The sequence below is a fragment of the Chrysoperla carnea genome, chromosome 4 (assembly GCF_905475395.1).
Source record: "Chrysoperla carnea chromosome 4, inChrCarn1.1, whole genome shotgun sequence".
Classification (NCBI taxonomy): domain Eukaryota; kingdom Metazoa; phylum Arthropoda; class Insecta; order Neuroptera; family Chrysopidae; genus Chrysoperla; species Chrysoperla carnea.
Window position 1 is genome coordinate 73700918 of NC_058340.1, and position 27772 is coordinate 73728689.

The following is a 27772-nucleotide window of genomic DNA, read 5'->3' on the forward strand; positions in this document are numbered from 1 at the left end:
TTATAAACTTAGTTTCTTACACCATATTTTGGCTATAACAATAAAATAAAAAGCCACTGTAGGTTTATTTACTCTCGATTAATCTGTATTATTCTACCTTCCAAATAAATCGATCTTGTAATATTTAATCCGCCTCTGTATGATCCATACTTTATTATAAATTGTGCAGGCTTTTTTCAAGATGAACCAAAATAGTACAATTCTTTACAAAAACAATTATCTTTTTATATGACCAATATTTTATTTATAATTACAGTAATAATTCTTTATTTACAAAACTCGAAAAAAAAATACAACATTCTTATAGCCTAGAATTCTAGAAAATATAATAATTAAATTTGACCAGAAACATATATCCTTAAGGAGTATTGTTCATAAAATTGTGTAACACAAGACACACAGAATAAATCCGATAACGTTTTGAACTTAAAGGAAGCCCCATTTTTGACAAAATTCAAAAAAAGTAACAGAAAAAAATAGTGGTAATAATAATAGTGTAGATGAAGTTTTGTGTGTTGAGAAAACTGGCATTCAATCATTATGGACGGCTCATGGAATCTTCTAACTGCTATACATCACCCCAAATAATGGCACGTTTGGTACGATCTACAGATGCTAGATATGTGCCATATGGATTCCATGCAACAGCCGTTACCGCTGACCTGAAGAATACGCCAGAGGATCTTCATATATGCATGCAACAAAAGAAACCAAGCATCACACTGACACAAACCGAAAGAAAAAGAAAAGCAAAAAGGGGAAAAGACATTTTTGCGCAAATAGTTTTTTTAAGTAGTGCAAAACAGGGAAAATTTTTTGGAATTATCTTAGGAGATGGTTTAAAGCTCTAGAAGATGATTTAAGGTCGACCTTCACACATCTGATAACCAGATGAGTGAAGGTGGACTCTGGAAGGTGGTTTTTTATTTTGCCAATTTGGCTTGTTCCAAATAATTCCAAAAAAATGCATTGGCTATATGCGTAGATCGCAAGCACATAAAAATTTATTTGTGCGTGGAAATATTCAGAAACTTAAAAGTTTTCATAGAGGTAGAAATAAAATTTGAAAAAAAAGAAATTTTGCGAAAAATAAGAAAATTCATTCATACTTCATTCGATCTTTCTAGAAAATAATAAGAAAAAACATCATAACATACCCGTGATCTTTGAGTACTACTTCTTCCTTCTTTGTTGTAACATTCCATATGTATACACTTCCATCAGCCGATCCACATGCAACGTATTGTCCATCCGGGCTAAATGCAGCTCGTGTATAATCACAGCCTACTTTGAAACCATCAGAACTGTAACAAAAATAAAATAGTGTTAAAACTGAAATTTTGTGTGTCAACGAGTCTTTACACGGTAGCAAATGAAGAAGTCGTAATAAATATTGGTTTTTTATTCAATATGTGCTTTTAAAAATGTTTTAAAATATACATAAAAAACTTTTATCAATATTCTTCAAGTTTCAAGCTTTAAAATCATACCAAAATTAAGAACTTTGCATAAAAATGAAACACTTTTTTTTGGTAAAAACATTGACTTTGAGAGTTAATTTCTCTTTAACTGTTCAGAGCATCGATATGAATTTTTCACAAGAGACGTAAAAAAGAATGATTATACGATAAATAAATATTTTTGGATCATTTTCATTTTTTTGGAATCGAAATACCTTAAGTGTGGAATAGGCATAAGAAAGTGTAAATTGATTCTTGAATATTATAAAAGAGGAAAAAAAACTAAATTAAAACATTATCATGACCTTATTTGCTTCCCCAACTTTTACATTATACGAGGCTTTAATATTTTAAAAAAGAAAGCATATTGTGGAAGGAAAAAAAAATTGTGACTGTAAATAATAATTTTCACTTAAAAATTTTGTTTTAAATGTTCATGTTACCTTCGTATACGTCTTAATATTTGCACTCATACAGGTTTTGTTTTCATAATTTTAAAAAAATCAATCCACTTGAACTGCAATTTGTGCGCTAATCCAAGTCAGCTATAGACCAATTGAGCAAAAATTAAATTTAGATTACACTTTTTTGTTGTCATTTTCAACGGTGGTGTGGTAGACTTGGTAGAGTGTTGGACTTCTAATCCATAGGTTTAGAGTTCAAAGCTCATGCAAGTCGATCACTTGCAATTGTTCAATCAATACACAACGTGATCTTGAAGTGGTTATCTGAGGAACGCATTACTATGGGCACTGATGACACAGTTCCGATTCGTCTCGACGGTAGTACAAGTACGCTAAGAATAACCCGCATTAGATCATTCTGTGGCCCGATTGAACAGCTGAATTGAAGAACAATTGACGTGCCGTTTAGTGACTGTCTGATGTTGATAACCACAACATCACATACAGTTTTTTTTTCATAAATTTTTTGAAAAAATTTAACAAATGAGCCAGATAGGTGCCAGTTGTTTGCGCTTCTAACTACAGATTTAAAGTTCGTATCAAAAGCAGGGTCTCTGGTAAATTTTAAAAAAAGTTCAAACATCAAGAAATTTGGTTCGATTCTTTTAATACTTACATGATATCATGCCAACAAAGTTTTTCCAAATACAATCCGAAAAACGTCGATTTTTTTATCTAAAAAACTAAAAAGATTCCTTAAAGTATTCAGAACGTAATGCAATATTGAAATTTTTCAAAATTTAAATAATTTACGTATTTAATGTATCTTCAAGAGTTATGTCATTAGCAGTTGTTCGTAGGAATGTTTATCGAAGAAAAAAAATTGTATTAACAAAAAATTGTTTGTATTTTCAGTTTATTTTTCACAAAAAATAAAATGAAGAACAGGCTTTTGTCATCACATATTACAATCGCAATAATATTAAAGGAAAAACAAGTAGTAACAACACGTAAAAATTAGGTAAAGAAAAAAAATTGTTACAAAATAAAAAAAAAATAACAGAAAGCTAATATTGACATTATTTTCCTATGTAAATTTAATAACATAAAGATTTTTCAATTTGCTTTGAAAATTGAACGAACACGTAGTGGAAGTGACTATAGCGCCTAGCTCTTTATATGTGCACTGTACAGAGTGCACCCAAAAACTACAGCATACAAAGAACAGTACGACATAAAGTAGGACATAGTTACTTTTTAATTTTATTGAGATGTTTAAAGAGGTGTTTAAAGTTCTGAACAAAGTTAACAAAGATTACTCTTTTACGAATTATTAAGTCTTATCCGGAAGTATATGGTACAAGCACCATCGTTGTACAATTTACTTCTGTGCTGTATAAATATCTCTTTTCTCTTTTTAAAATATCGTGTCCTCTCTCACTCCGATAGAAATTAAAACATATAAAGCTGTATTTCGTTAGTGATACGTCGAATACTAAAACTGAAATGAAATTTTCTGCTTCGAATTCTATTTTCTCTATCTCTCTGCTATTCTTATGTGTTAGTTAAAGGACACTCTATATATACGTAGCTTTTTAGTATGTCTACAAGTATTCAACACTCTACCATGTCCTATCCAATATGTCCGTCTTGTCCTACAACAACATGTCCGTCAGTATGCGCATATTGATGATATATGTACAGTACATGAGCACGATTTTTCTTATTTTATTCGCCACATTGCTACCTCTGAGTGTACTTAACAATTTTTCATGTTATTCCTCTAATGAATGGTTCTTACTTTGTCTAGGAAAAAAGCCATATCAAGTAGCGGAAAATAGAAAATAATACAAAATAATTGTTATTTATCGTAAGCTAAAAGATGCCGAAAAGATAAAGCAATCATGGAAAATCATAAGTCTAGAATTTCGATGATACTTGATATACAATAAAAAAAAATTGTGCTTAATTAAAATCAAGATCATTCCATAAAATGGTGCTAAAATAGCGGATAGATGTAGAAAGTGTAAAATTTTTTTCCCCAAAAATTTTTTTTTCAATTTTATGCACAGTTCTTAGTTTTGCTATAATTTTAAAGCTTAAAATGTGAGGAATATTGCTAAAAGCTTTTTATGTAAATGGTAACATTTTAAAAGGCACTTATTGATTATAAAACCAACATTTATTACGACTTCTTAATATACTACTCTGTAAAAAGTGCTGTTTTTCGGTACCGAAACGCTTTAATTTAGAAATTGGGGAATAAATCGAAATTTTATTCGAAAAATCCTATAAGTAGTTCTTACTTATTATCTTGGATTTTATAAAGTTAACAATGAATCAATAAAGATATTATTGTACCTTGAAACTAATGTGAACAAAAACAATCTAATCCTTAAATTGGATTTCAAAAACATATCCCATATTCCAGAATATTAAAAACCACTAAATTCAAACAATAAATATATATTAGAAAATATCCTGACAATCTGTGTGAAAAGGACTAAAATAAAAGAAAAAAAAAGAAACGAAACCGTAGTACCCTTTTACAACAAATTTCATATAAATTTTCAATGTAATGAGAAAATCTGATAGAAGAAGGTGAATAGAGTGGGAGAGCCCGAGGAGAGGAAGGGAGAGGTGGTTGGTTGGAACAGGAATAATACAACTAATATAAAAGCATATAGAAAATATTCTATACTAGATTGATACCCGCCCGCTTCACTGGGCTTAAAAGTAAAAAGAACCGATTTATAGCCTCCACCTCTCTTGATCAAACTTATCTCCCTTCCATAACACTCGAAAGGATTGTTCTACGCAGCTAAAAAGTATGCACAGTTTTCAATTTTTTAAATTGTAAAACAGTCATAATTCATGGAGTATATCAGAAAAGATGGCCTTGAATTGTTTGACATTTACTATTTTAAATTTTTACAGAAATCTTTATGGTTCAAAATGATGATCATAGATCTGTTCCATCTATGCTCATAATTTTGAACCATAAATTAAAGATTTCTGTAAAAATTTAAAATAGTATAAGTCAGATTAAATTTAATTTTTGTTTTTAATATACCTTTATAAATTATAGCTCATGTGTTATTCTGATGTAGGAGCTATATTGCTGTACAGTTTCATTAAAAACCATTCGCTAGTTTTAGCGTGAAAGCGTAACAAACAAACAAACAAACATCCTTACTTTCACATTTATAATATATAAGGGATAACACACAATGTTAGAGGTATTTACAGAATTACATTCTAACACTATTCTAGAAGGTAGTTACAACATTACATTACATTACATTACATAGACACACTACAACACAATGTAACATCTGTGTGCGAAAATACCACAATGGATCATACCATGTGAAAATGTTGGGTTTTGGTTTTACTTGAATACAGGATGCGTACACTTTAGATATAAGTGTTTTAGATTTACACATTTCGAAGTGTTATATTTGTGATGGGAGTATAAAGTGAGTAAATTAAAGCATCCTGTACTTTGATGGAAACAAAATTTCAAATATATTTCAATCAAGGACGTTCTCAAAAAATCATTCTTTCTTAGGATCTGAGTTATCGTCTAAAATCGTAGGCAATACGGATAAATTTCTACAATTGATAGTTCTTTGAATTGTCGTTCAATAGCAAATCACATTTTTTTTTAAAAATATTTAGGGTAATTAAATACCTGCAGCTAATTTCAATTGCATTTGTTGTGTTTTATGGATAAATAGAGAACCACCGGATGAAGAGCTATATAAGAGGAAAAGGAAGCTACAGAACGCCCCAAACTTTACTTTCGAGGTTAGTGCTATGACAAAAATAACAACGTTTCAAAACAAAATATTTTGTATGTACACTCACTGTCAAAAAAAGTGCCACAATCAAAACATTCTAAGCGTACTCATCATATGTTATGTTATAATAGTAACACTTAGAATGTTTTAAAACGAGCATTTTTTGTGACATTGAGTATACGGTTTCCTAAGAAACATGTTTCAAACTTTTGATGTGGACATCCGGTATACCTTCAGTTTGGGGACGAAACGATACAAAACACACACAATGTTGACGATATACCTCTACACACACTTCGAAACAGCAGTGGCAGACTACGTCGTTCGATGATATTATGTGTATAGTTCGAGGAGAATCAAAACCACACTATGTAAGAGGACAAACTATATTAACCTGATATAGAATATTCTATGTAGATATGTTTATTTCATAGAATTGCATTACTTTATACTAGAAGTAACAATTTTGATATGGTTAAGTGCTACGAGCAAGTTTTGACATATTCTTACTCACCATACCTTTATGATCGTATCTTGGCATTCTGGGCAAATTTTTTTGAGACAGATGGTCTCCAAAAACTTTAAAAATAATTACTAGTCATATTTCTTGTAAGAATTGGAAGACACGCAAACTTTCCTTCTCTCTTAACAACGCCAAAATTTGCAAAATGATGAATATTGTCTTAGCTACCTTGAGTGAGTGCTAAAAGGGTTACAGCCCCAATAATTTCTGGGTTCATTTTTTATAAAAGATGGCGAATTATTGTTAGTACCGGAATGACGACGAATTTCTTAAAGCGGCCCTGAGATTGATGAAATTGGACCATATTAAATTAAACTTCATCCTAAAGGTTTTTATCACAACTCTATATTCGAAATAAGTTAATCAATCATCTCTAATTACCCATTCTAAAAAACCTCCTCTATTAAACAATTTTCTTCAAACTCATACTCCACACCCTTTGGATTGAGAGTATTGTCCTATCCATACACACCAAAAAACAACAACAATGACTTATAATCGGTCATAAAATCTTCAGTATTCAATAATTTCGTAGACAACAATAATGTCTACACCTAGAACCCCTAGAATCTGCCATATGTATACATAAAGTTTATGATTTTCAGTTAATATGTATAGAGTTTCTTGTTTGGCAGGATAGTTATAATGTTTACTACCTTACAATTTATGAAATGGTATGGGTGAAGTCTGTGGTATGATGTATACATTTGTGTTATATACAGGAATAGGGCCAGTCATAATCTTTGACAGTCATTTCAGAAATACTGAAAATTTGAGCGATTGTTTTCAAAGTCATATCCTAACATTTCTTTTCTCTACGAAAATGATCAAAATGATGTTATGTCTCTTTTAGAGAACCAAACAAATTTTAATTGCGCACAAATTTTAAGATTAATGAATATTCATTGAGAATATTCAAATGGCCATAGTGGGTTTTGGTTATGATGGATCCCAGTATCGGGCCAATATTTTTCATTCCCTCGAGTTTGACTATGCAAAATTTCACAAATTAAAAACTTAACTTAAACGTAACACCACCTTCACTCTGTCTGAAATTGTTAAATACTAGAACCGATCCTAGACTTATATACATGTTACTTCTTTGGAAGAGTAAGATATGGTTGGTTATGTAAGGAGATTGTTGTTCTCAATTGTTGTGTTCATCTTATTATTGGAGATATACAATGTATTATAAACATTATTACATAATTCTTGGCTAGCTTCACTGTACTGTTTTGTTGTGCAAAGTGGCCTACAAAAAACGATCTCAAAAATTCTACTTTGTTAATTAACTTCGGATTCTGATCTTTGATAATTTCTGATTACTGCTCATAGATGGCCTTTACCATAAAATTAAAATCTTTTATTTGGCTTAGTTTGAACAGTAGGTAATTAAAACAAAATTATTCTGAAAAAGTACCATTTTGGCAATTTTGATAAACCAAGTATGTAATCCTACTAAATTTAGGTCATAATTTTCGAATTTGTGATCAAAGTTAACCTAGCTGTTATAGGTTTCAAAAATTTTGAGCCCAGGTCTCGGAATTAAGCCCATAAGAGATAGCTAGCGAAAAACTGACATCACAGCAAAAAGAATAAACCAAAAGTAGTGAATTTCAAAAAAAATTCCAATAAGATCGGATCAAATTTGCTTGTGTTCAAAAAAATCAATTTTTTTAACTTTATGACGTCATCAAAATCCAAAAATTTAATTTTGCTCCATCACATCCAAATTTTATCCAATTTTGATAAACCAAGTATATTCTATTAAATTTGGGTCATACTTTTCAAATTTATGATCAAAGTTAACCTACCTCTAATCGGTTTCAAGAATGTGGAGTCCTGGTCCGGGAATGAAGCACATAAATGATAGCTAGCGAAAAACTGACATCGGAGCTGAAAAGAGGGATCAATCATGGAATTTGATATAGGAATCAAGGAATAACGAGGATCTCCCGGATTCATAAAATAACCCGGGACTAAAGAAATATTATATAAGATGATTAAAATGATGACCAGTTATTATGGTAATCAGTAATCAGACGTCTTCTAAATGATAATGATAACAAACAAGAAATCCAGATTTAACAAAAGTTGTGTAGGGTTTCCAATTCTTTAATAAATAAAAACTTATTTAAAATAAAAATGAGTATTATCCCAAAAGAAACCCATTTTTACCCTAAATAGAATCCAATTTATAAAATAAAATTTAAAATATATAGATTGATAAATATATTAAATATATTATACATGTATATATATATATTTATATTATATATGTATATATTATGTTCAAACATTATTAACTGAAAACCTTCAGGTAAATAAAAGACGGATGTTATTTTGTTTAAAATAATTTTCCCATTTTCCTTTTTGTATATTAAATTTCTTTTAAACATGTTGTCAACTAAAGTCACTCATCCCCCTACTAAACTAAAGCTGCAAGCATTTACTTATTGCTTTATACAAACTATATGAAATGGATTTCAAATAAAATGAATGCTTGGGAAAATAACTACTTCCTTGATGAAAATGATTATGTACAATCTTTATTCGCGTAATGAGAGATTTGCTCACGTGTTCTGCACATTCGTCAAATATTTCGCGCGTTAAATAATCTTGAACTTTGTAAATCATAACCACATATTCATTTATTGGAAAAATAAGCTTTTTAACTTCCCAGAGGAAGTTAATGTAATGAGACTGATTTGAAAAATCTTCAGTTTTCCATATTTCAGCGGTTTCAAGGCCGCAATATCCGAATCAAACCTTTTCAATGTGATGTCTGTGTGTGTGTGTGTGTGTGTGTGTACGTATGTGCATATGTTCATATGTTCGTTCCGATTCTTTCGATTCGATTATCTCGCGAACTAGTTATGACATTAACACGTGACTGGGCTTATTCGATGCGTAAGCGCGTATTTTAGAACTAAAAGAGTTTTCAGAATCTGAAAAGTGGATAAAACACATCATTTATCTATGGTCATAATGATCGTTCCAGCATAAGCTGCAGTACATGTTTGAAGAATAATCTATGAAGGCTAACAAGAGGTTTTTTTTAAATGATTTTTCCCCCCCTGTAAAGTTAGTCGCGTGGACTACAGGGGTCGCACTCAAACGACTTCAGTACCATACCGACTATGTACTGCCAATTTTTACGTTTTAAATCGAGCGTCAGAAAAACGCACAGAGCTTGAGTGCTAATGAGTTATCCTAAATGCAAAATGATGCTTTCTTTAAAATTGAAAATATACATTTGAAATCCACCTCGACAAATCAAGCAGTTAGATTTTATTGAGCAATGACTACAACAAATCCACCTTTTGTTTGTAGTCAGTTAATAACCTATCGTATGCATATAGGAAAAAAAAACTAAGGTAACAAAGTATTAAAATGAAGTTTACTCTGATGAAAAACCTTTATTGTCCTTAAACCTTTCTTTAGTAAAATGAGGTTTTATATTGTGTTTTATATAAATCCATCCATCGATTAATTATATTTGATAAGAATTATAGCTTGAAAATAATTTACTATACCCATGCAAGAAGAAAAGATGATGGTTGAGTGAAAAAAAAGGTATACGTTTTTTTTTTCTTGTTCATTTTAAATGAAAAAAGGGACTGTCATTTATTTTTCTGGAAAATATTATTCATAATCCAATAAATTTATGCATAGCTGTATATGGCGCGTCAAGTTTTTTTGTGTGGGTTTTAGACAGTTCATTTTTTATGGATTTAAATATTTTATTAAATTTATTATTCAAAAACACATAAATTAAAAATTTAAAGAATCCTTCGATACAAAATTAGGTATGATCGATTCGTCTGTGGCATTGAAGCTCCTAAGCCAATGAACAAATTTTCTTGTTCGGAAGGTAATTAGACCGGGAATGCTCGGAGCTGTGTTCCAAGATAATTTGCGTAATTATTTTCTACGCAAGTAATTGACAACGATTTTTGTTTCTCTTAAGTAATATGAAATTTTCAACCCAAACTAGGAGTTTCGAAAAATGTTTTCATAGAAACTCTTACTTAAAAATATTGTTCAATGAATCACTTGATTTTCCAATAAATTAACAAGAACAGTAAAATTCAAAATATTTATTACCGTTATTAAATTTTATAAGTCACTGGTTTAATTATTATATAAATCTAGATTCAATCCCCTTAGCTCAAGTAATATAAATTGTCACCATAACATAACGAACACCCCCTCCAGATTCAACTTTAAACTTTTTAGAATCCGTAGGTAAAAATTCCTAGCGTCTTAGAAGAAATTAATTGCGTAATTCGTCAATAATTGTAGCTATGGATAAACGCTCCAATTATATGTTTATGCGGCACACTAGTGACATCTTATTTCTGACAGATATTTGTTAAATGGAGTTGAATCTCTTTGTAGTCTTCATGTAAATATGCTTCAAATAATTTAAAATAGAAGCTACTCAGAACTAACAAATTTTCTTGAATATGAAACAAAATGATTTTTTATTTACTGAACTCTAGAGGAATGATGTTGAGCTCGGGAGTCGAGAGAAACTATGTGATTGCTGGAGCTTCCCGATAAGATTTTTAGAGGTAGTAATCCTAGTTTCTGGTAACTTTTGGTTGAGGAAATCTGGTAATTCGTTTAAATCTTTCCTGTCTCTTTTTCAAATTGTGTATGGAGCTTATGATAATGTGTAAGTTCTGGGAAGAGTAAGAAATAAGCTTTCTATATTGCTCATTGTAAAACTTTGATTTTATGGCCGCGAATTTTTAACTATAGGGAGTTTCATTTGTGAGTAAAGTAGCTCTAATATTACTTCGAAGAATGAACCTTTTGCAGTAACATATTGATTCATGCGTAATGAAATTTATTGTAGGTTCTGTATAATATCACAATGTATAAAAAATGTAATTAAAAAAATCGTAATTAGATTTCTTTGGCTGGTGTACATTTTTATTATATTTTTAGTTACCTTTACGTACAGAGTCTTTCAGGAAAAATGATTATACAAACCTGAGTCAGAAAACCTATTTGTATCGAGATATAATGTCAAGATGTATAACTTCAATGATTTGTCGAGTATTTTTTATGGTATCGTCTAATTGCCAGGAATTGGATTAGAGAAATTTCTTTTTATTCAGGATTTTGGGTGATAACTATCTTAGAAACTATGCCTCCAGTCACCAAATGAACACGATATATATATTTTTTGGATCAAATTGTATATTATGAGCTCAGTTTTATCGAAATGAGGGACAAAAATTGTATTCTCAATTTTTTGAAATCTATTAAGATTAGAAAGCTCTATTGAAAAGATTGCCAAAATTACAGCAACACTTTGTTTTGATAAAATTCGATTATATAGCCAAATTTTGACCCAATGAATCTAAAAATGGGATTTATTTAATAATTAATCGAGTATTTTCCATGTAAATGATCCGATCAGATTGCAGCAATATCACTTCCGATAGACGAAAGCGTTATTGCCATTCTTGAAACTTTCAGTACATATAAATTAACATTATATACGAACGTTACAATGTTCATTCGTTAACAATCTCTCATATTCATCTCATCATCATGATTCGAATTTAACGCAATCCACCTACTCACTCACAACTAAAACAAACTCGTAGCAGTAAAAAGTTTCTCATCGTAGTAAAAAATGTTGTAGTACTATTACTACATACTACGTACGTTACGTAGATGACGAAACAAGAGCAGAAGTAAGCCTACACACAACACAGTTTGTTGGAGAGTTAAAGTGTTTGTTATGATTTTATTTTATTAAAAAAATTTTATTAAAATATTTGTAACACAAAAATAATAAAAAATATAAATAAATTTAGGAAAAAAAATTTTGTTGTTGGTTTGTTTTAACAAAACTTTGGGAAAATATGAAAGATAAATTTACATTTATTTGTATCAAGGCGAAAAACTGTTCATTGGGTGTTGGAAAGAATATTATTGGAAATCGTGTGACTCAAGAAAGGAAGAACATGGAAAGTCAAGTCATACGAACTTTATTTTTCTCTTAGAAATTATTGATTTTAAATCTGTTTCATCAGTTTTGACGGGAAAAGTGGATAATTTTAAGTAAAAAATATAATGCAAATAATGAAATTCAAGGGAGCTTTTGCTAAAACCGTCGGTTATCTAATCTTGTACCAAGGGCGATACTAAAAGTTCAATCATTTTCGTTGGGGTCCTAAATTTTCAGTTCTCAATAAATACAAGACGTGTTGTTATTTACGTAAATTTCTTTTTTGGATAGGTATGAACCACTGATCTCTATATAAGTGGATAGAGGATCCATCCGTAAAATAAATTTCAGTGCTTAATATTGAAGCATTCTCAGCGCACCGGAATGATTGGCTCGAAACTGAATAAAATCATAGTACGAAGTATAAATTTGTTACGATTTCATACCAAGTATAAATTTGATAACCGTTTGCACAGATTGATTTTTTTAGTTCTGTTCATTCATTTGGAGGCGCTAGTTTATACTTCAAATGTGATCAATTTTAATACAAGGGATCCTCTATCTAGTTTATTATGAAATGCTATTCGAAAGGCTTTAAATATTCATGAGTTATAGCTTTCTGAATCGAAGATAGAAGACAATCGTAAAATAAGCAAAATTTAAGTCGTAAAACAGCAATCCAGTAATAAGGAAAATAATATTTAAAAATGACCCATGCAAAAATTACTTAGTATCTTACTGATTTTTCATCAATTTCTCTTAATAAGATCTACAGCAGAACTGAAATGGTCGAGGAAAAAATCTTAATCTTCACTTCAAGTAACGAGCGCAAGTGTTAGTTTGTAGGTTCCGCCATGGACGGATAACCAGGAAAACTAACGATTCAAACACCTTTTTTATTCTACAATTTTCTTCGTATGAGTTCAAACGCAAAGGACTGAAATCGTAAACTTTTCTAACGGGGTTCTTTGCACAAGAAAATCTTTAGTTTTTGACATTGTTACGTTGTTGAAACACATTATCGCCTGCAGTAAAGTTTAGATTACAATTTGGGTAAAATTTAATATAATATAAAAACAAAAAAGAAAATTGCCAAGATATGTTGTATTAAAACAACAATAGAATTAAAAAGCATTGTTACTTAGTGGATTTAATTTCCGAAATGCATTTAAACCAGTAACAATTGAAAATAAATTTTCGGTTTAAATGCGTGTTACAAAGTCAAAATATGATTATTTTTTCATTCCGTTTAAACTTACCATGTTTGTTTTTACGGAAATATTATCAATTTACTTTGAAAGAAAGAAATTTACACAAATTCATATAAATGACATCACATACACAAACGTGGTATTGTGTAGGTGTGTGTGGAAGAGGCGAGAAGGGAAATAGTGTTTGCGTGTCTTGTGTGAAATGGAAAATGTAAAAAAAAGCACAATTTTCCAAATGTAAATAACTTTTTAAGATCGTTTATTCGTAAAGTCGCATTTCTTAGAAGTTTTATTGAGATATATCGCGAACTATAGTTGTAGTTAACCAATCAAAAAATAACTCAAACAAAAGTTGAAGAGTTTGATGGGGGGCATCATGTTCTGGCATCAGATTGGATCTATTCCTTTGATTTGATTTAATAGTCTAATTAAATCCTAAAAGGCAATAGATAGAACAACACTTTAAATAAGAAAGTTGATCCTCATAAAAAAGGTAATATTTTTTATTTAAAAACATTTTTTCGAAAATCGTTAGCTTTCGGAGGAAATGCGACTTAAAAAAATGACATTCATTTAATCGAAAGGAAATACGGTACCTTTAGAAAAATTTATTAATTACAATAAAGGTCCTATGTCTGCGTTAATAACTTTGAAGCTCAGGTAAATTTTCAAGATCATTTGAAGATCAAGGCCAAATGACCATGAAACTAGAACTTGACAACTGTTCGCGAAAGCATGTTTCTGTAGCTAGCGTGTTTTCTTTCGATTTGCCATTCGTATATTCTCCAAAAATCATGAAAGAATTTGATAAGGCTAAACACGAGTTTTTAATTTAACGACAAAAAGTCATTCCATATAAAAGCTCCCAGCTGGACAAGCAAAAAAGATAACCACATGCAAATCGTGAATCAAACTACACTGCTGTGTTCTTAAATTAATAAAAACCGTAGTTCTTTTCATCACGAATGAACTATCTTAGAAAGGATTGTGTTCCAATATCGATAAATGTGTACAGTTACAACAAAACAGACACTCCAATCTAAAAAATTCTTTTAGTTGAAGAATTTATTCGTATAATGTAATAAAATTTAAAGGGTTCCGTAAAAAAGAAGATATTGATATTAGCCAACTTTTCGCATAGCAAAACAATTTTGAGAGTGCATGTATTTTTATTGTTCTCTAAGAAATAGCTGAAAATTTAAGCCATGTCAGAAAAACAATCAAGAATCCTTAACCTTTCTTTTCTCTTCCTATGAGAAAGTTAACCTTCAAAACTTTAAAATAATGGAATCTAGTCAGTTACAAACTGTTCTTTGAAACTGTTTGGGCACGTCGATAGTTGTTTTGATTAGAATATTGTGAGCTAGTTTTTTTTTTTTTTAATTTTCAGCGAACTTGTTCGAAAGACATGTCACTTAACGAGTAACAGAAAGCCTATACGTTTTACAGAATCCTCTACTTACTTTTCTGATACTTGCTTTGTTCAATTTGATTTTGTTTATGTCTCATTAAACTCAATATGCCCTGTAGTAAATATTTTCGTTTGAATATTTCATACATACTTATTAGGATTCCGTTTCGAAAACTGAATTATCATTAGTATAATATTACATTAAATTAAGAATAACGTAATATTTTCCCAAGTTCGAATTCTTTAAAGAAAGCTTAAAAAAATTTATAATAATTTTACTCAAAACTCTCGTTTGGAAACAATCGAATTATGTGAGGTAGTAGTTTTCATTTCAGAACCTTTGAATATTGATTAAATTCATACTTGATCAATTTTTTATACTAAGTAAATAAGTAAATTGAAGTTCAATACTAAACAACATTCAATATTAAATGACCTGGAAACTATTGCTTGCTGTGTTCGACTTTACTACGATGAGAAAAGCTGGTTTGCTTGCTGGATTGCTACTTATATTCATTGTATTTGTCTGTCTGGTTGCCTATATAACAGAAACAGATAGAAGCAAAATACATACATACATACATAAAGTCCTTATTATTATTACTGCCTATCGTTATAGTTTTCAGCAAACGTCAGCTGAATTTTAAAGAATAAATATGATGAAAAAGAGACATAGAGAGAAAAGATGAAGAGAAGGCAAATATATATAAGAAGATTCATTTGTACTTATTAAAATGGTTATTTTATTGAAAAACTTATTGACTCTATAAAATATTATATATAATGTTATATTATAGAAAAGCACATGTACTACAACATGCTACGAAGCACGTACAAAGCACACACAAAGCTTCTAATAATTGAATAAATTTATAATTGGGATTGTTCAAAAATTGTTTTAAAGTCGTCCATACAATTATTAAAATACGTTTCACTAGCTTTGTACAACGCTTTTAAGAATAGTTACGGTGAGAATTTGTAAATTCATTTTGGGAAAAAAAGAAAAATAGTATAGATCACAGTAAAGACTTTCAACACTCGAAAGCTTGTTTATTTTTCTTGAAAATGAACCGTAAAATTCCCGTGCGAGCTTCTTGGATCAAAATATTCTCTTTCAAAGCTAAATTGACACTTGTGAATTTAATTCACTGTTTACTGTCGTCACAATTGACATGATCTAATATCGATAATAAAGTCAGACCACACTTACTAAAATCGTAAAGCAAAGAAAACCTAATGCTTAAGCTTTAAGACACTACTTATCTAAAATGAGATTGATTCTTAGCATAGGAAATAAGGGAAACCTGTTAAAGAAATCAGTGGCGTCTTTGCGACATTTTCTTAGGGGGGGGGGGGGGGGTAATAACTTCAAGAAGTCGCCTTGTAACTGTAAGAGAGGGTTACGGTCGTTTTGTCTGACCGTTACCCTGATTATAACACAATACGACGGTAAAGTAGAACCTCCTGTAAGGTTAAGTGTAAACAAAAAGTTCGTTCTCTTCAAATTTCGGTGATAAATTCCCATTTTAAAACGGAGATTCAAATAAATGTATAATTTTTATTGTTAAAAAATAATTGATTGAAATAAATCTAACATTTTCCGCAAGATCCAACGATATTTACGAATCTAAAATTCCATTTTCTCTAGAATGGTCTAGAATAAACCTGTTTTATTTGATTTCCTGCACCAAAACAGATATTTCATAACGAGAACTAAGACAAATTTTATAACTAAAGAATTTTGTGAGAAAACGTTTTTGAGTCAAAAAAACTTGCTTCCGGTATACCAAGTTCTCTGAATTTTGAAAAATTAAATGCGCGGAATGGGAAAGTCGGAATTCTCGTAACAGACTTGGAAGGATATTTAAATCTGATTTTCGATACAATAATTGAATTATGACTCTGGGAACTAACTACTACCGAAGATTTGATTTTGTTTTCTCTTTAAAATTCATCTATTCCATTGTTTTTGTCAAACTTCAAATTTTATTTGAGACCCGATTTGTTTTTTTTTCCTGATTTCTGGGGGGGGAGTAGTTACCCCTATTACCCCCCCCCCGTAAATACGCCCTTGAAAGAAATTCATTAAAAAAACTTCTAAATGTTGTAAGTAATTAAAAAGGATTGATACTTACTAAAATGTTCCAATAATTTGATGTTTTCGTAAATCCAATAACTTTAGTGTATCATCTCGAACACAGCTTAATAAGTAATTGGCATCTATAACAGAAAAATTAAGAATAAAATCATCTCTTCCGGAAATTGACTTAAATAAAATGAGTGGTGAATTTTGGAAGAAAAAATATGTTTCCTCTTCTTGAATTACGAATAAAAACAGTTTGAAACTTAAGCTCAAGATTATTCATCTATAAACATAAACCTATTGATCCAATGCTGTATCTATTCGGTGGTGTGATATAGAACTATACCCATCAAACTGCGTATCTTACTGACAGTAAAATTTTCGTGTTCATGTTGCAACAACAATATGTGTTAGAAATATAAAAATTTCCATAACACGATTCTTGTTGGACGCACAAACATCATAGATCTCGATATAACGGGATATAGGATCCCATGTATTGATCAAAATTGATCAAATTTGAAGTATAAACTAGCGCATTCCAAATGAGTGAATAGAAAACTAACGAAAAATGAAACGGTGCATGCGCATATTTAACAAATTTATACTTCGTACAATCGTTTCATTTAGTTCCCAGCCATTCTTGCTGGGGCTCTGGGAATGCCTCAATATGCAACAATTATATTTATTTTACGCCATATAGATCCTCTATGCAGTTATATATAGAAATCAGTCACGAACATACAAGCTTACTTTCGTCGATTATCACGTAATATCATACAGAAAGTTCCCAAAACTTATGTATTTATTCAAACGGACAATGAGACAGCAGAAAAATGTTGCATTTAAACAATTAAAAACACAATTTTTGATTTAATAATTAATAGTTTTCATAAAATGATTTATATCATAAATGATTTACTCTTTTCCAGAAAAAAAACAATAAATTTTGTTTAAAAAAATAATTTTTTTTGACATACAGAAAAAGCGTAAATGAAACAACTGTTGCATATCTTTTCACTTTACAACGCCTATACACACTTAAACAATAGGAGCTGAAAAGTGTGTGTGTGTTTTTTTCCAAGGGAATTTTCATTTCTCTATTATTATACCGAGCTTTGGTGTAAGAGTGTAATGCGTTTACCCAGAATCATCATCAGAGTCAGTCGTCGGTAGACAAAGTATACGCCAATTTACAACATACATATTAATAGCATGAAAAAGTTAATTACTACAAAGAATATTTAAGCATTGCACAGCAAAAACTGACAGTGATAAAAGAGTTCCTATGTGTGGAAGGAGGTTTGTAAACGTATAAAGTTTTCAATTTGTATAGGGTGAAACTCTTCAAATAGAAAAATAAGCCAACATTTTCGTGCTTTTGGAATAAAAGCTTTTCGTACAGAATTTTAGGAAAATTTCTTAAAAACTAGCCCCCTAATCGATAACTGAATTAGGACTTAAAAATACAAACTGTACCAAACGACGTATCTCTAGAATCGCATATTTGCGTATAGAATTTCAGTGATATTTCAAAATTTACTCTCCTAATCCGATTACTTTCATTTTGATTTACTTAGATACAAAATAATTTTACTTACCGCGAGAAAGATCTAATGAGGTAACTTTTCCTTGAAGTGCAACATCGTTGATACAATTTGGTGTTCGAATGTCCCAAAAACGTATTTTCTTATCAAAATGTCCACTAATGATTGTTGAACCCGCTGAATCTGAGATTACTAGATCATTACAACATGATCCAGCAAATTTCGTATTTACCACTAGAAAAAAAATATTATATTTGAGTTAGATAATTTTAAGAAGCGGGAAAAAAACTTTTTTCCAGAAGTTAAATTGAAAAATTTGATATTTAGGAATTTTTTTGTAGATTTTAAGATTCTGGCTCGTGAATAGGGAATATCGATGATTTTATTATTTTTTTTTTTTGCTTTTATATAAAAAACTGCAAGCGTTCTAAGTACTTTTTTTGAAAAGTTAATTTAAAAATTAATATCACCACTGAAATGGCCTCGTAAATTGAACAAAATTAGAGAAAAATAAACATGTGTTGTCGTAATATTTTTGTTGGTTTTTTCCTTTTTTTCATTTTTTCGAAAATTTACGACTTTTAATTTAGGGAAATTAAATCTGGTTCATAAGATACTACTTTATCTGTTTCATTCAAGTTGAAAACACACTAAAAAGTTTAATTTAAAAACAGCAAGAGAAAAAAAAATTATATACAAAAGAACAAGGAAATAGCCAACTTTTATTTTTAAAAAAAAGACACAGATATAAAATAAATATAAAATTTTTGTTTTGTACACTTTTAACTCTCAGTGTACAATGTACAATGTACACAATTCAACCCATATTTGATATATACTTGATGTCTGTTTAGTTGTGTGAACAAGACAAGACGAACGACGAAAGAGAGGAAGACGAAGAAAACTAGAAGGAAATACTTATTTTGTAAGTAAGATGAACATTTTCCTTCGAACTTCTAGTACTAACCAAACACAAGGTACGATACACGGAGAAGTTTTTAATTTCGAATACTGCTGATGATAAATATTTATTTTTAACCTCTGAACCATTGACCGCTATGTGTGTTTGTGTATCTGTCTGTGGTATCGTAACGTCTAAACGGATGAACAGGTTTGGATTTTTTTGTTTCATTTGAAAAATAATTTCAAGGGGAGTGTTCTTAGCTATGTTTCAAGTGCGAGTTTAGGGTTCCGTACCCGGAACAACTACAAAATAAGGCGATATCCTCAAAATCGGTTCAGTTTGGAGAAGGCTCTAAGGCAAAAGGTAATTTAATGAAGAGTGTTCTTAGGCACGTTTCAAGTGCGAGTTTAGTTTTCCGTATCTGACAAATTTTTCGGGGTTGAGGTTCGGCCCATGCATGGGACTGGAATTTATGATTAGTTTCGTCTTAAAAGTGAGTTTGAAAGACTTTTCTACACATTCTGTCCTAGAAAAAGATCATCGTGTATATTTCTATATTCATTCGAGTTATTTACTGATAGTGTGATGACTAATCTAGTATATATCACTCTAGTTTACACATAAATGGATATGGGTAACATTGGCTAACAACCTCTGGGTATTAGGTACTTCTCTTCAGTTCGTACACTATGTTGGTCATCTTTTATGAACATTTTCTAAGTAAGTAACCGTCTCATACTACAAGTCTAGTTGGTTCTCTTCCCAGTCGTCCAGTCCGCTTTAAAGTAGTACAACTTTATGTGTACTCTTGGATACACAAGATAGAAACTACTTGCTACTAGAACTGGACAAGACAAGAAGTGATATAAAGATGACCACTTGAAATACGATAAAGTGTACACACTTACTTAAATTCTAAACATTTTACAACAATCCAATTGTTGTATTTGCTTTTGGGTAACTTATACATTGGTGTCAATTTTTAAGGGAGGGGATATTTTGTTGCTTTAACACAATTTCTTTTTGTGATTTAGATTAAACGAAAATTTCCATTTTTTCCCATTACTTTTAAAATATTTCTAACGGCATGAGACTAAAAGTAGTTTTGCACGAAATATCACAAAAGGAAGATTTTAACGACGTCTACAGTCTAACTTAGAAGTTAATTGGAAAAGCGGCAATGTTAGCTGCTATGATGTGTACACAGCCAAGCAATATGCGAGAGTGTGTGTGGTAGTGTTGACAGATTTGGTCTCTGTTACTTCCAGAATATTAGTTCTCAGAGCCCAGATTTTAAAGAGAGTTACAACTTACGATTTTGGTCTGTAGAGATAAACAAAATCACATACTTCTGGCTCATTTGGTCTCACGCCAAAATTGCTGATGTGGACAATTTCGGAAAAATTTTAAACAATATAGACGATAATATGAAATAAAGTCGAGGTGAGCCGAAAAAATTAATGTTCCAGTCTCGCTTAATATCACAGGAACACTATCCATGGTGCCAGAAAGTTAACTTCAATTAAAATAAATTAAAAGTCATACTTACAACTTCTATTACGCAAATCCCATATTTTTAATGTACGATCATGACTTCCAGATACAACTTTGGTTGGTTCACCCAAAAATTTGGCTGCCATAACCTTCCCTGAGTGACCAGTTAATGTGTGCTGAAACAAATCAAAAATAATTTTAGTTAGAAAAATAGAAACAACGCCTGGCTTACATTTTAAGATTTTATAGTCAAAATATGAAAAAATAATTCAATGGAGAAAGTTTTTCTATTTTAAATATACCCATTTTTTGAGGTAAATACATAATTGCTGATTGAGTATTAAAAATTTTAACAGTATCGTAGGTAGCGGTGAAAGCCGTTTCTAGAAGAATACAGGTAAGTCCGAAATCTAAGGTGGCAGTGCAAATAACAAAAATAGTTCATAGTTTCCATCGAAACGTCTTATTTGTAAAATTATAGCTATGAGTACTGAAAAAAAAAACAAGTCAGTCTTCTATGGACAGTAATTGTGAACGGGCGCGATTACTGTGCAATGAAAAAAGTAGTTGCTGAATTATTGTCAAATATGGAACAATTCATGTACATTTTTGTTAAACTGTAAAATTTTGCAAAGTTTTCAAAGAAAATTCAATTTAAAATTGCCAAAAAAATCAAGATTACTTTGATATTCATTTATTTAAATTAATGGAAAACCTTTTTCAAATAATAAGTAAACCTTTTGCTCATTTATTTATATATTTTTTAAATTTGTAAATTTTAAGTTAATTCATGGGACTAATTCTTATTTTTATTTAATTTTTTTTGCTAAAATTTCTTAATAAACAGTATCTACATTTTTAATAATAATACAGTACACAAAAATTATTAAAAAATTCTTTAACTCTTGTACCGTTGAGAGAAAATGTTGATATTTTATTTGTCTAGACTTGACATTAGGTTAAAATATTATTAAGTTTTTCATTCTAGAAAAGGAGAATTCAAGTTTAAATATCATAATTCGTGTTTTTTTTTTTGCACTATATAAAGTCAGCAGACAATGTTATTTCTATGAATGGACTATTATAATAATTACATTATAGTTAGAAATTATAATATAATTGTAGAACATTAATATATGAATGAAATACATATAAAAAAGATGATTTTTTTTCGAATAATTTTTCATAAAAGAAAAATTTTTATTTTTCATATTAAATACATTTTTATATTTCATTGTATGTTCATATAAAAAACACTTTTATTAAGTTTAATGAAAATAAAATTGGGGTATTAAACTCATTGACGATGTCTTGAGGATTTTTTTGAAAAGGTCACTGATTTATGATTCACGTGTAAAATACTATGTACTATACTATATACATTAAGGTTGATCGGACATTTAGGACAAGATTTTTGTTTATTAATAGTACTCGTAGATAAATAATATTAGATATCAAAACAAGATTATACATATTTTTCTTAATTATGTAGGGTAGGCAGTGTCTTTCTGTCTATATGCAATAACTGTCCATATTTAGACTTAAGATTATGTAAATAATCTAACCTCGATTTTTCAGAATTTGAGTCCGTAGAGGTTTTAGTCCATATGATTATTTTGAATTATTTTAAACCAAAAAGAGGAAAGGTGAAAATAACAAGTGAAAACAAACAATTGACTGAGTTAATTGTTGAAATACCATGCATAGACAGTGTTAATTACTCTATCACATTACACATACATACATGTTGATGCGCAATCGTTTGTTTTTTTGACGTCACGTAAATAACAAAAGATATTCACTTTTAAATAGACACACACACAACTGATATTCCTATATTAATACATACTATAAAATTTGCACCTAATTAACGCCCTCGTGGGTAAACAGTGATGTTTACGAAAAAATGTTTCAAACAAAAGTTGTTTAATTTTTGATAAGGAACATTTTTTACATTTAAACTTTTGTTCTATCTCTATCGGTTTACAAGATGGGTCCTACGGACCCAAGACTCAATTGACCCATGATGCTCATTTACGAACTTGACCTCACTTTTTACGTCCTGAGTACGCTGTAAAAATTTCAGCTCGATATCTTTTTTCGTTTTTGAGTTATCGTGTCCACAGACGGACGGACGGACAACCGGAAATGGACTAATTAGGTGATTTTATGAACACCTATGACAAAATTTTTTTCCTAGCATCAATATTTTTAAGCGTTACAAACTTTGGACTAAACTTAATATACTATGTATATTTCATATATACATGGTATAAAAATAATATAATTGGACCCAACACAACATGGTAATCATACCAATAGAATAATACAACAAATTGGTTATTTAAAAGACTATTAAGGTAAATAAAATTCACCATATAATTGATTATTGTAATGAAAATGGCGTTAATTCTAGGGTTATTCTATACAAAATACAGTCAGTACTGATATAGACTCGAATAGACATTGAACTGAACCACACACAGATGGATATGGATTGGTATATATTAATGTGTTACGATCATGGTAAATTCTCACATTAACATTATTGTATTTTATTTATCATTTTATTTACCTATTCATTGTACACGGTAGTACAAAATTATAGGACTTCATTGCAATGTTGAAAGACATTTTATAAAATAAATTTTTTAAGAAAATTTGGAAGTAATCAATAGAGAACTTGACGTCATCAGAATCAAAAAAATTTAATTTTGCTTTATCCAAACTTTATCCAATTTTGATAAACAAAGTATGTAATCCTACTAAATTTGGGTCATATTTTTCAAACTTGTGATCAAAATTAACCTAGCTCTAATAGGTTTCTAGAATGCGGAGTCCTGGTCTCGGAATTAAGCTCATGGGTGATAGCTAGCGAAAAATTGACATCACAGTTCAAAATTAGTGGGTTTCAAAAATAATTCCAATAAGATCCTAGTTTTTAAAACTTCTTGTATATATTCTGCCACCCCCCTCCCCGTGTATTATAGTACAGTATTAATTTTACCCCATATTTTCAACCAACAATTTTCTCTTTTTAGTCTATATTTATTATAATGGTATGAAACATCCATACGTACAGATAGATATATAGAGCAGTAGCAATAAATTTTAACACAATACACAATTTACTAAATTAGCTAATTAATGTACTTCATTTCGTAACTCATCCACCACTCCTTCTCATCCCCAACCCTTAACTCTCCCCTAATGTGGGTGAGGTACGTCTACACACCGTCAATTTTAAAAACCAAATATACGTATATTTTTTACGCTCAATTTATTCTTTGTTATGAAAATAAATATATATATGAATTTTTTTTTTTGAAAATTTATTTCATAATTTTCCATTATCATTAAATTATAAATAATTTATTTGTACCATTTAATATATGTATTTTTTTAAATATAATTTTTTTACTAGATATTTAATTTATTCTGGTTGAATATTTTTAAATCAAAGATTTTTGATATTTTGATTTTTTTAAATTAGTAACTAATCTTAAGGTAGTACAAGTGCCAAGGCAAGTTGAGGCTTGTGGTTGAAATTATTTGTATCGTATTTTCAATTTGGATGATGAAATTGTTATAAATTTTTCGATATCTGCCTTGGTTTTTGGAATATCGAAAGCTACATAATTGAACAAAATTTTCTACATAATTATAAAAAAATTTTATTTTTTTCGTCTTATATTATCAAGTTACTGGAGAAATTTTTGGCATTTTGGAATATATTTAGGGGTCTCCTCGGAGTGTAAATTCTAATTGGCGGGACGAAGGGGCGTGAGATTCAGCCGCCATCTTGGAAAACACATTTTATCAAATATCTCGTGAACCGCGCATCTCTAGTGTTTTAGATTGAAAATCTTCAAAGTAAAATAAAGCTTGATTCGATGAAAATCTCGGAGGAAATTTATATAAATCAATGAATTTGGATCTGGTATATGTAGTAAACAGGTAAAAACAAACAATTGACTGAGTTATATGTTGAAATACCATGTGTTAACAGTGTTTATTACGCAATCGTTTGTATTTTTACGCCATGTAAGTAATGATGTACATACAGTACATATAATTTGCACCTGGTTTGCGCCCTCCCGGGTAAAAAGTCATGTTTACAAAAAAATGTTTCAAACAAAAGATGTATTTTTTTAGGAACTATTAGAAAAGATGTATTATTTTTTATACTTTAACTTTTGTCTTATCTGTTATGATATACAAGATAAGTCCTACCCATCGAATTGACCTAGCTTGCTCATTTACGCACTCGGCCTCACTTTTTACGTCCTAAGCAATATCGGCTAGATATCTCTTTTCGTTTTTGAGTTATCGTTGTAACAGACGGACAGACAGACAACCGGAAATGGACTAATTAAGTGATTTTATGAACACCTATACCAAAATTTTGTTGGTGGCATATATTTTTAAGCGTTACAAACCTAGGACTAAACTTAGTATACCTTGATATATTTCATATATACATGGTATAAAAAAGAGATAATTTATGAAAGCTAATTAATTTTTCAAAAGAACAAAAAAAATTGAAAAATATTTCGATATTAATTCATAATATATTGATTAACATATATGACTGCTGGTTTTATAAACTAAACAATTTATCTAAGTTACATACATAGAACTGCATTACTATGATACTTGTAAATAATAAAAGTATAATAATGTTTAACAACCGTGAAACACGTAACAATGTTAACCAAAGTCAATTTCTTTACATCATTTTTATAATAAAGATTTGTTAATTATTATAATAAAACCAGATCAAAATAATATAAAGTAAGTACAGTAGTTATAGGTAGTAAAGACCAGTAGCATACTGCTGTGCTGTGTGCTATGTTGTGAATAATCAACCAAGAAAACTTTGTAGAGTGCGTACGTAACTTGCATATTGTAACTATTGCAGAGAAAAGAGACTTAAAAAATTCAGAAAAATTAATATTTTTTAACGTGCCAGAGCAAGCTAAGTTTTCTGAGTACCAAAATGAGGAAGAGAATGTGGAAGCGCCGGGAAGAGAAATAGATAGGAGTTTTTATATTGATAATTTTAAGAAACATTGCTTCCTTGCGCTTCCACCATTAAAAAGCAATAGTTCTACAAAATAGTAAATAGTTCTAAACTTCTAATGAAGTTTAACTTGATTTTTTTGTTTTGGGTTTATAATAACTAGCTTGATATCTGCCCGTTTCACTGGGCCCAAAAGTAAAAACTACCGCTTTAAAGCCTCCACCTCTCTTGATCTCACTTATTCACCTTCCATAACACTCGAGGAAATTGCACAGCTAAAATATATGTACATTCTTCAATTTTTTTAAGAGTAAGATAGTCATAATTCATTGAATATATCAGAAAAGATGCCCATGAATTGTTTTACGTTTCCTATTTTCAATTTTTACAGAAATATTTAATTTATGGTTTAAAATGATAATCATAGATGGAACAGTAAAATGTCATGTGTGATTCTGATATATGAGCTATATTAATGAACAGTTTCATTCAAATCCATTCGCTAGTTTTCACGTGAAAGCGTAACAAACAAACATTACTTTCACATTTATAATATATAGGGATAGTGATGAAAGCCTGATGATGTATACGGAGGTCACATGAGTATTTCTATAAACCAAAATCATTTATATAATTTTTATTCAAACAAAACCATTATAAATATATACCTCTGTATATAAAGCAGCTGCGTTATTAATTTGATCAATTAATATAACAAATTATTAAGGTCTTTTAAATATAGAGAGTACAATTTTTTTGTTCTTTTTCATTTTTTATTTATTTATTTAAAAAAAATAAAATAAATAAATATATCTTTGATATTATTTTCATTTGTAAATAGCAATTATTTATGTCAATACACTCATAAATATTAAGAGATCATTATGTTAACTTTACTTGTGGCAATGCTACGGCTACGCTTGTGAGTCGGAACATTTGATGTTACCATTTACGAAAAATTATTTTATATTAAACAAAAACGTGATTTATTTATACATTTTTTATATAGAGTGTATAGTATAAATTCGGAAAATGAATATGAAGTATTTTTGTAACATCAAAAGTTGAATATATTTATATTCAACTTAAAAGTTAAATATATTTATATTCAACTTAAAAGTGGAATATATTTATATTCAACTTTTATTTTTCATTCCTCGAGACAGCACTCTTTTGCATGATCAACACATACTTGAAACTTTAGGAGTGGGTTTGTTTTGGAGAGTTTGCCAAAAATTCTCTTACGATTTTTTTCGAAAGTGTTGCATTTTTAAATGAACATGATAACCTCAGATTTAAACTTTCAGTCTGGAAAAACACAACAGGAAAATTGTTGGAATCTATGATCACATGATAACATTAATAGCTTTTAAACAATTCAGCAAAATTGAACTGTGTAATTCAGCAAAATTGAAAGTGGTTTTAGTGGCCGAAAAATTCTCTGCCTTCTTAGACCGATGACGTTTTTCTTAATAATGGCGTTACCAAGCTCATTTTAAAACCCCGCACATTCGAAAAAAATCGAACAGTGAATGTTCGTCTTTTTAAAGCGAAAACAAATTCGTAAATGTATTGATTAAATTTCATTTTCAGTAAACACACTGTACAATTGAAATTTAATGAAATATAAAATGAAGTCAACCAATTAAAATGAAACTAATGATATAATTTATTAAAATCGTACACAAATAAAGTAAAAAAGTAAAATAAAAATAAATTAATTATGTCTAATATAATATTTATATTAAAGTAATATGGGGGGTCTCATTCTATAGCCACAACCATATCATTACAAATATTATATTTTGTTGAGTTAATTTACAACAGAACACCCGGTATGATTTATAAGTCTAGAGTCAGGCGTGTTTTTGACATTACAAAACGGTTGCCATTTCAGCGGTTGTTTGTCTTAAAAGGTTATGAATATTTCATAAAGGA

At 29.8% G+C, this 27772-nt stretch overlaps 1 protein-coding gene across 3 annotated transcripts in view; it reads right to left on the reverse strand.

The window, feature by feature from the left end:
* Positions 1–312: 312 nt before the first annotated feature.
* The window catches only part of LOC123298612 (autophagy-related protein 16-1), a 788644-nt gene continuing 761184 nt past the window's right edge, over positions 313–27772 (reverse strand). For 2 of the 3 annotated variants that reach the window (XM_044880700.1, XM_044880697.1), the window contains 5 exons: positions 20867–20987; positions 18468–18647; positions 16919–17003; positions 1158–1304; positions 313–683 (listed from right to left, as the gene is read on the reverse strand). In XM_044880700.1, coding sequence (XP_044736635.1) covers positions 569–683; positions 1158–1304; positions 16919–17003; positions 18468–18647; positions 20867–20987 — 648 coding nt within the window. In that variant the 3' untranslated portion in view covers positions 313–568. The remainder of the gene's footprint in view (positions 684–1157; positions 1305–16918; positions 17004–18467; positions 18648–20866; positions 20988–27772) is intronic. The other variant, XM_044880698.1, reaches the window with a different exon arrangement.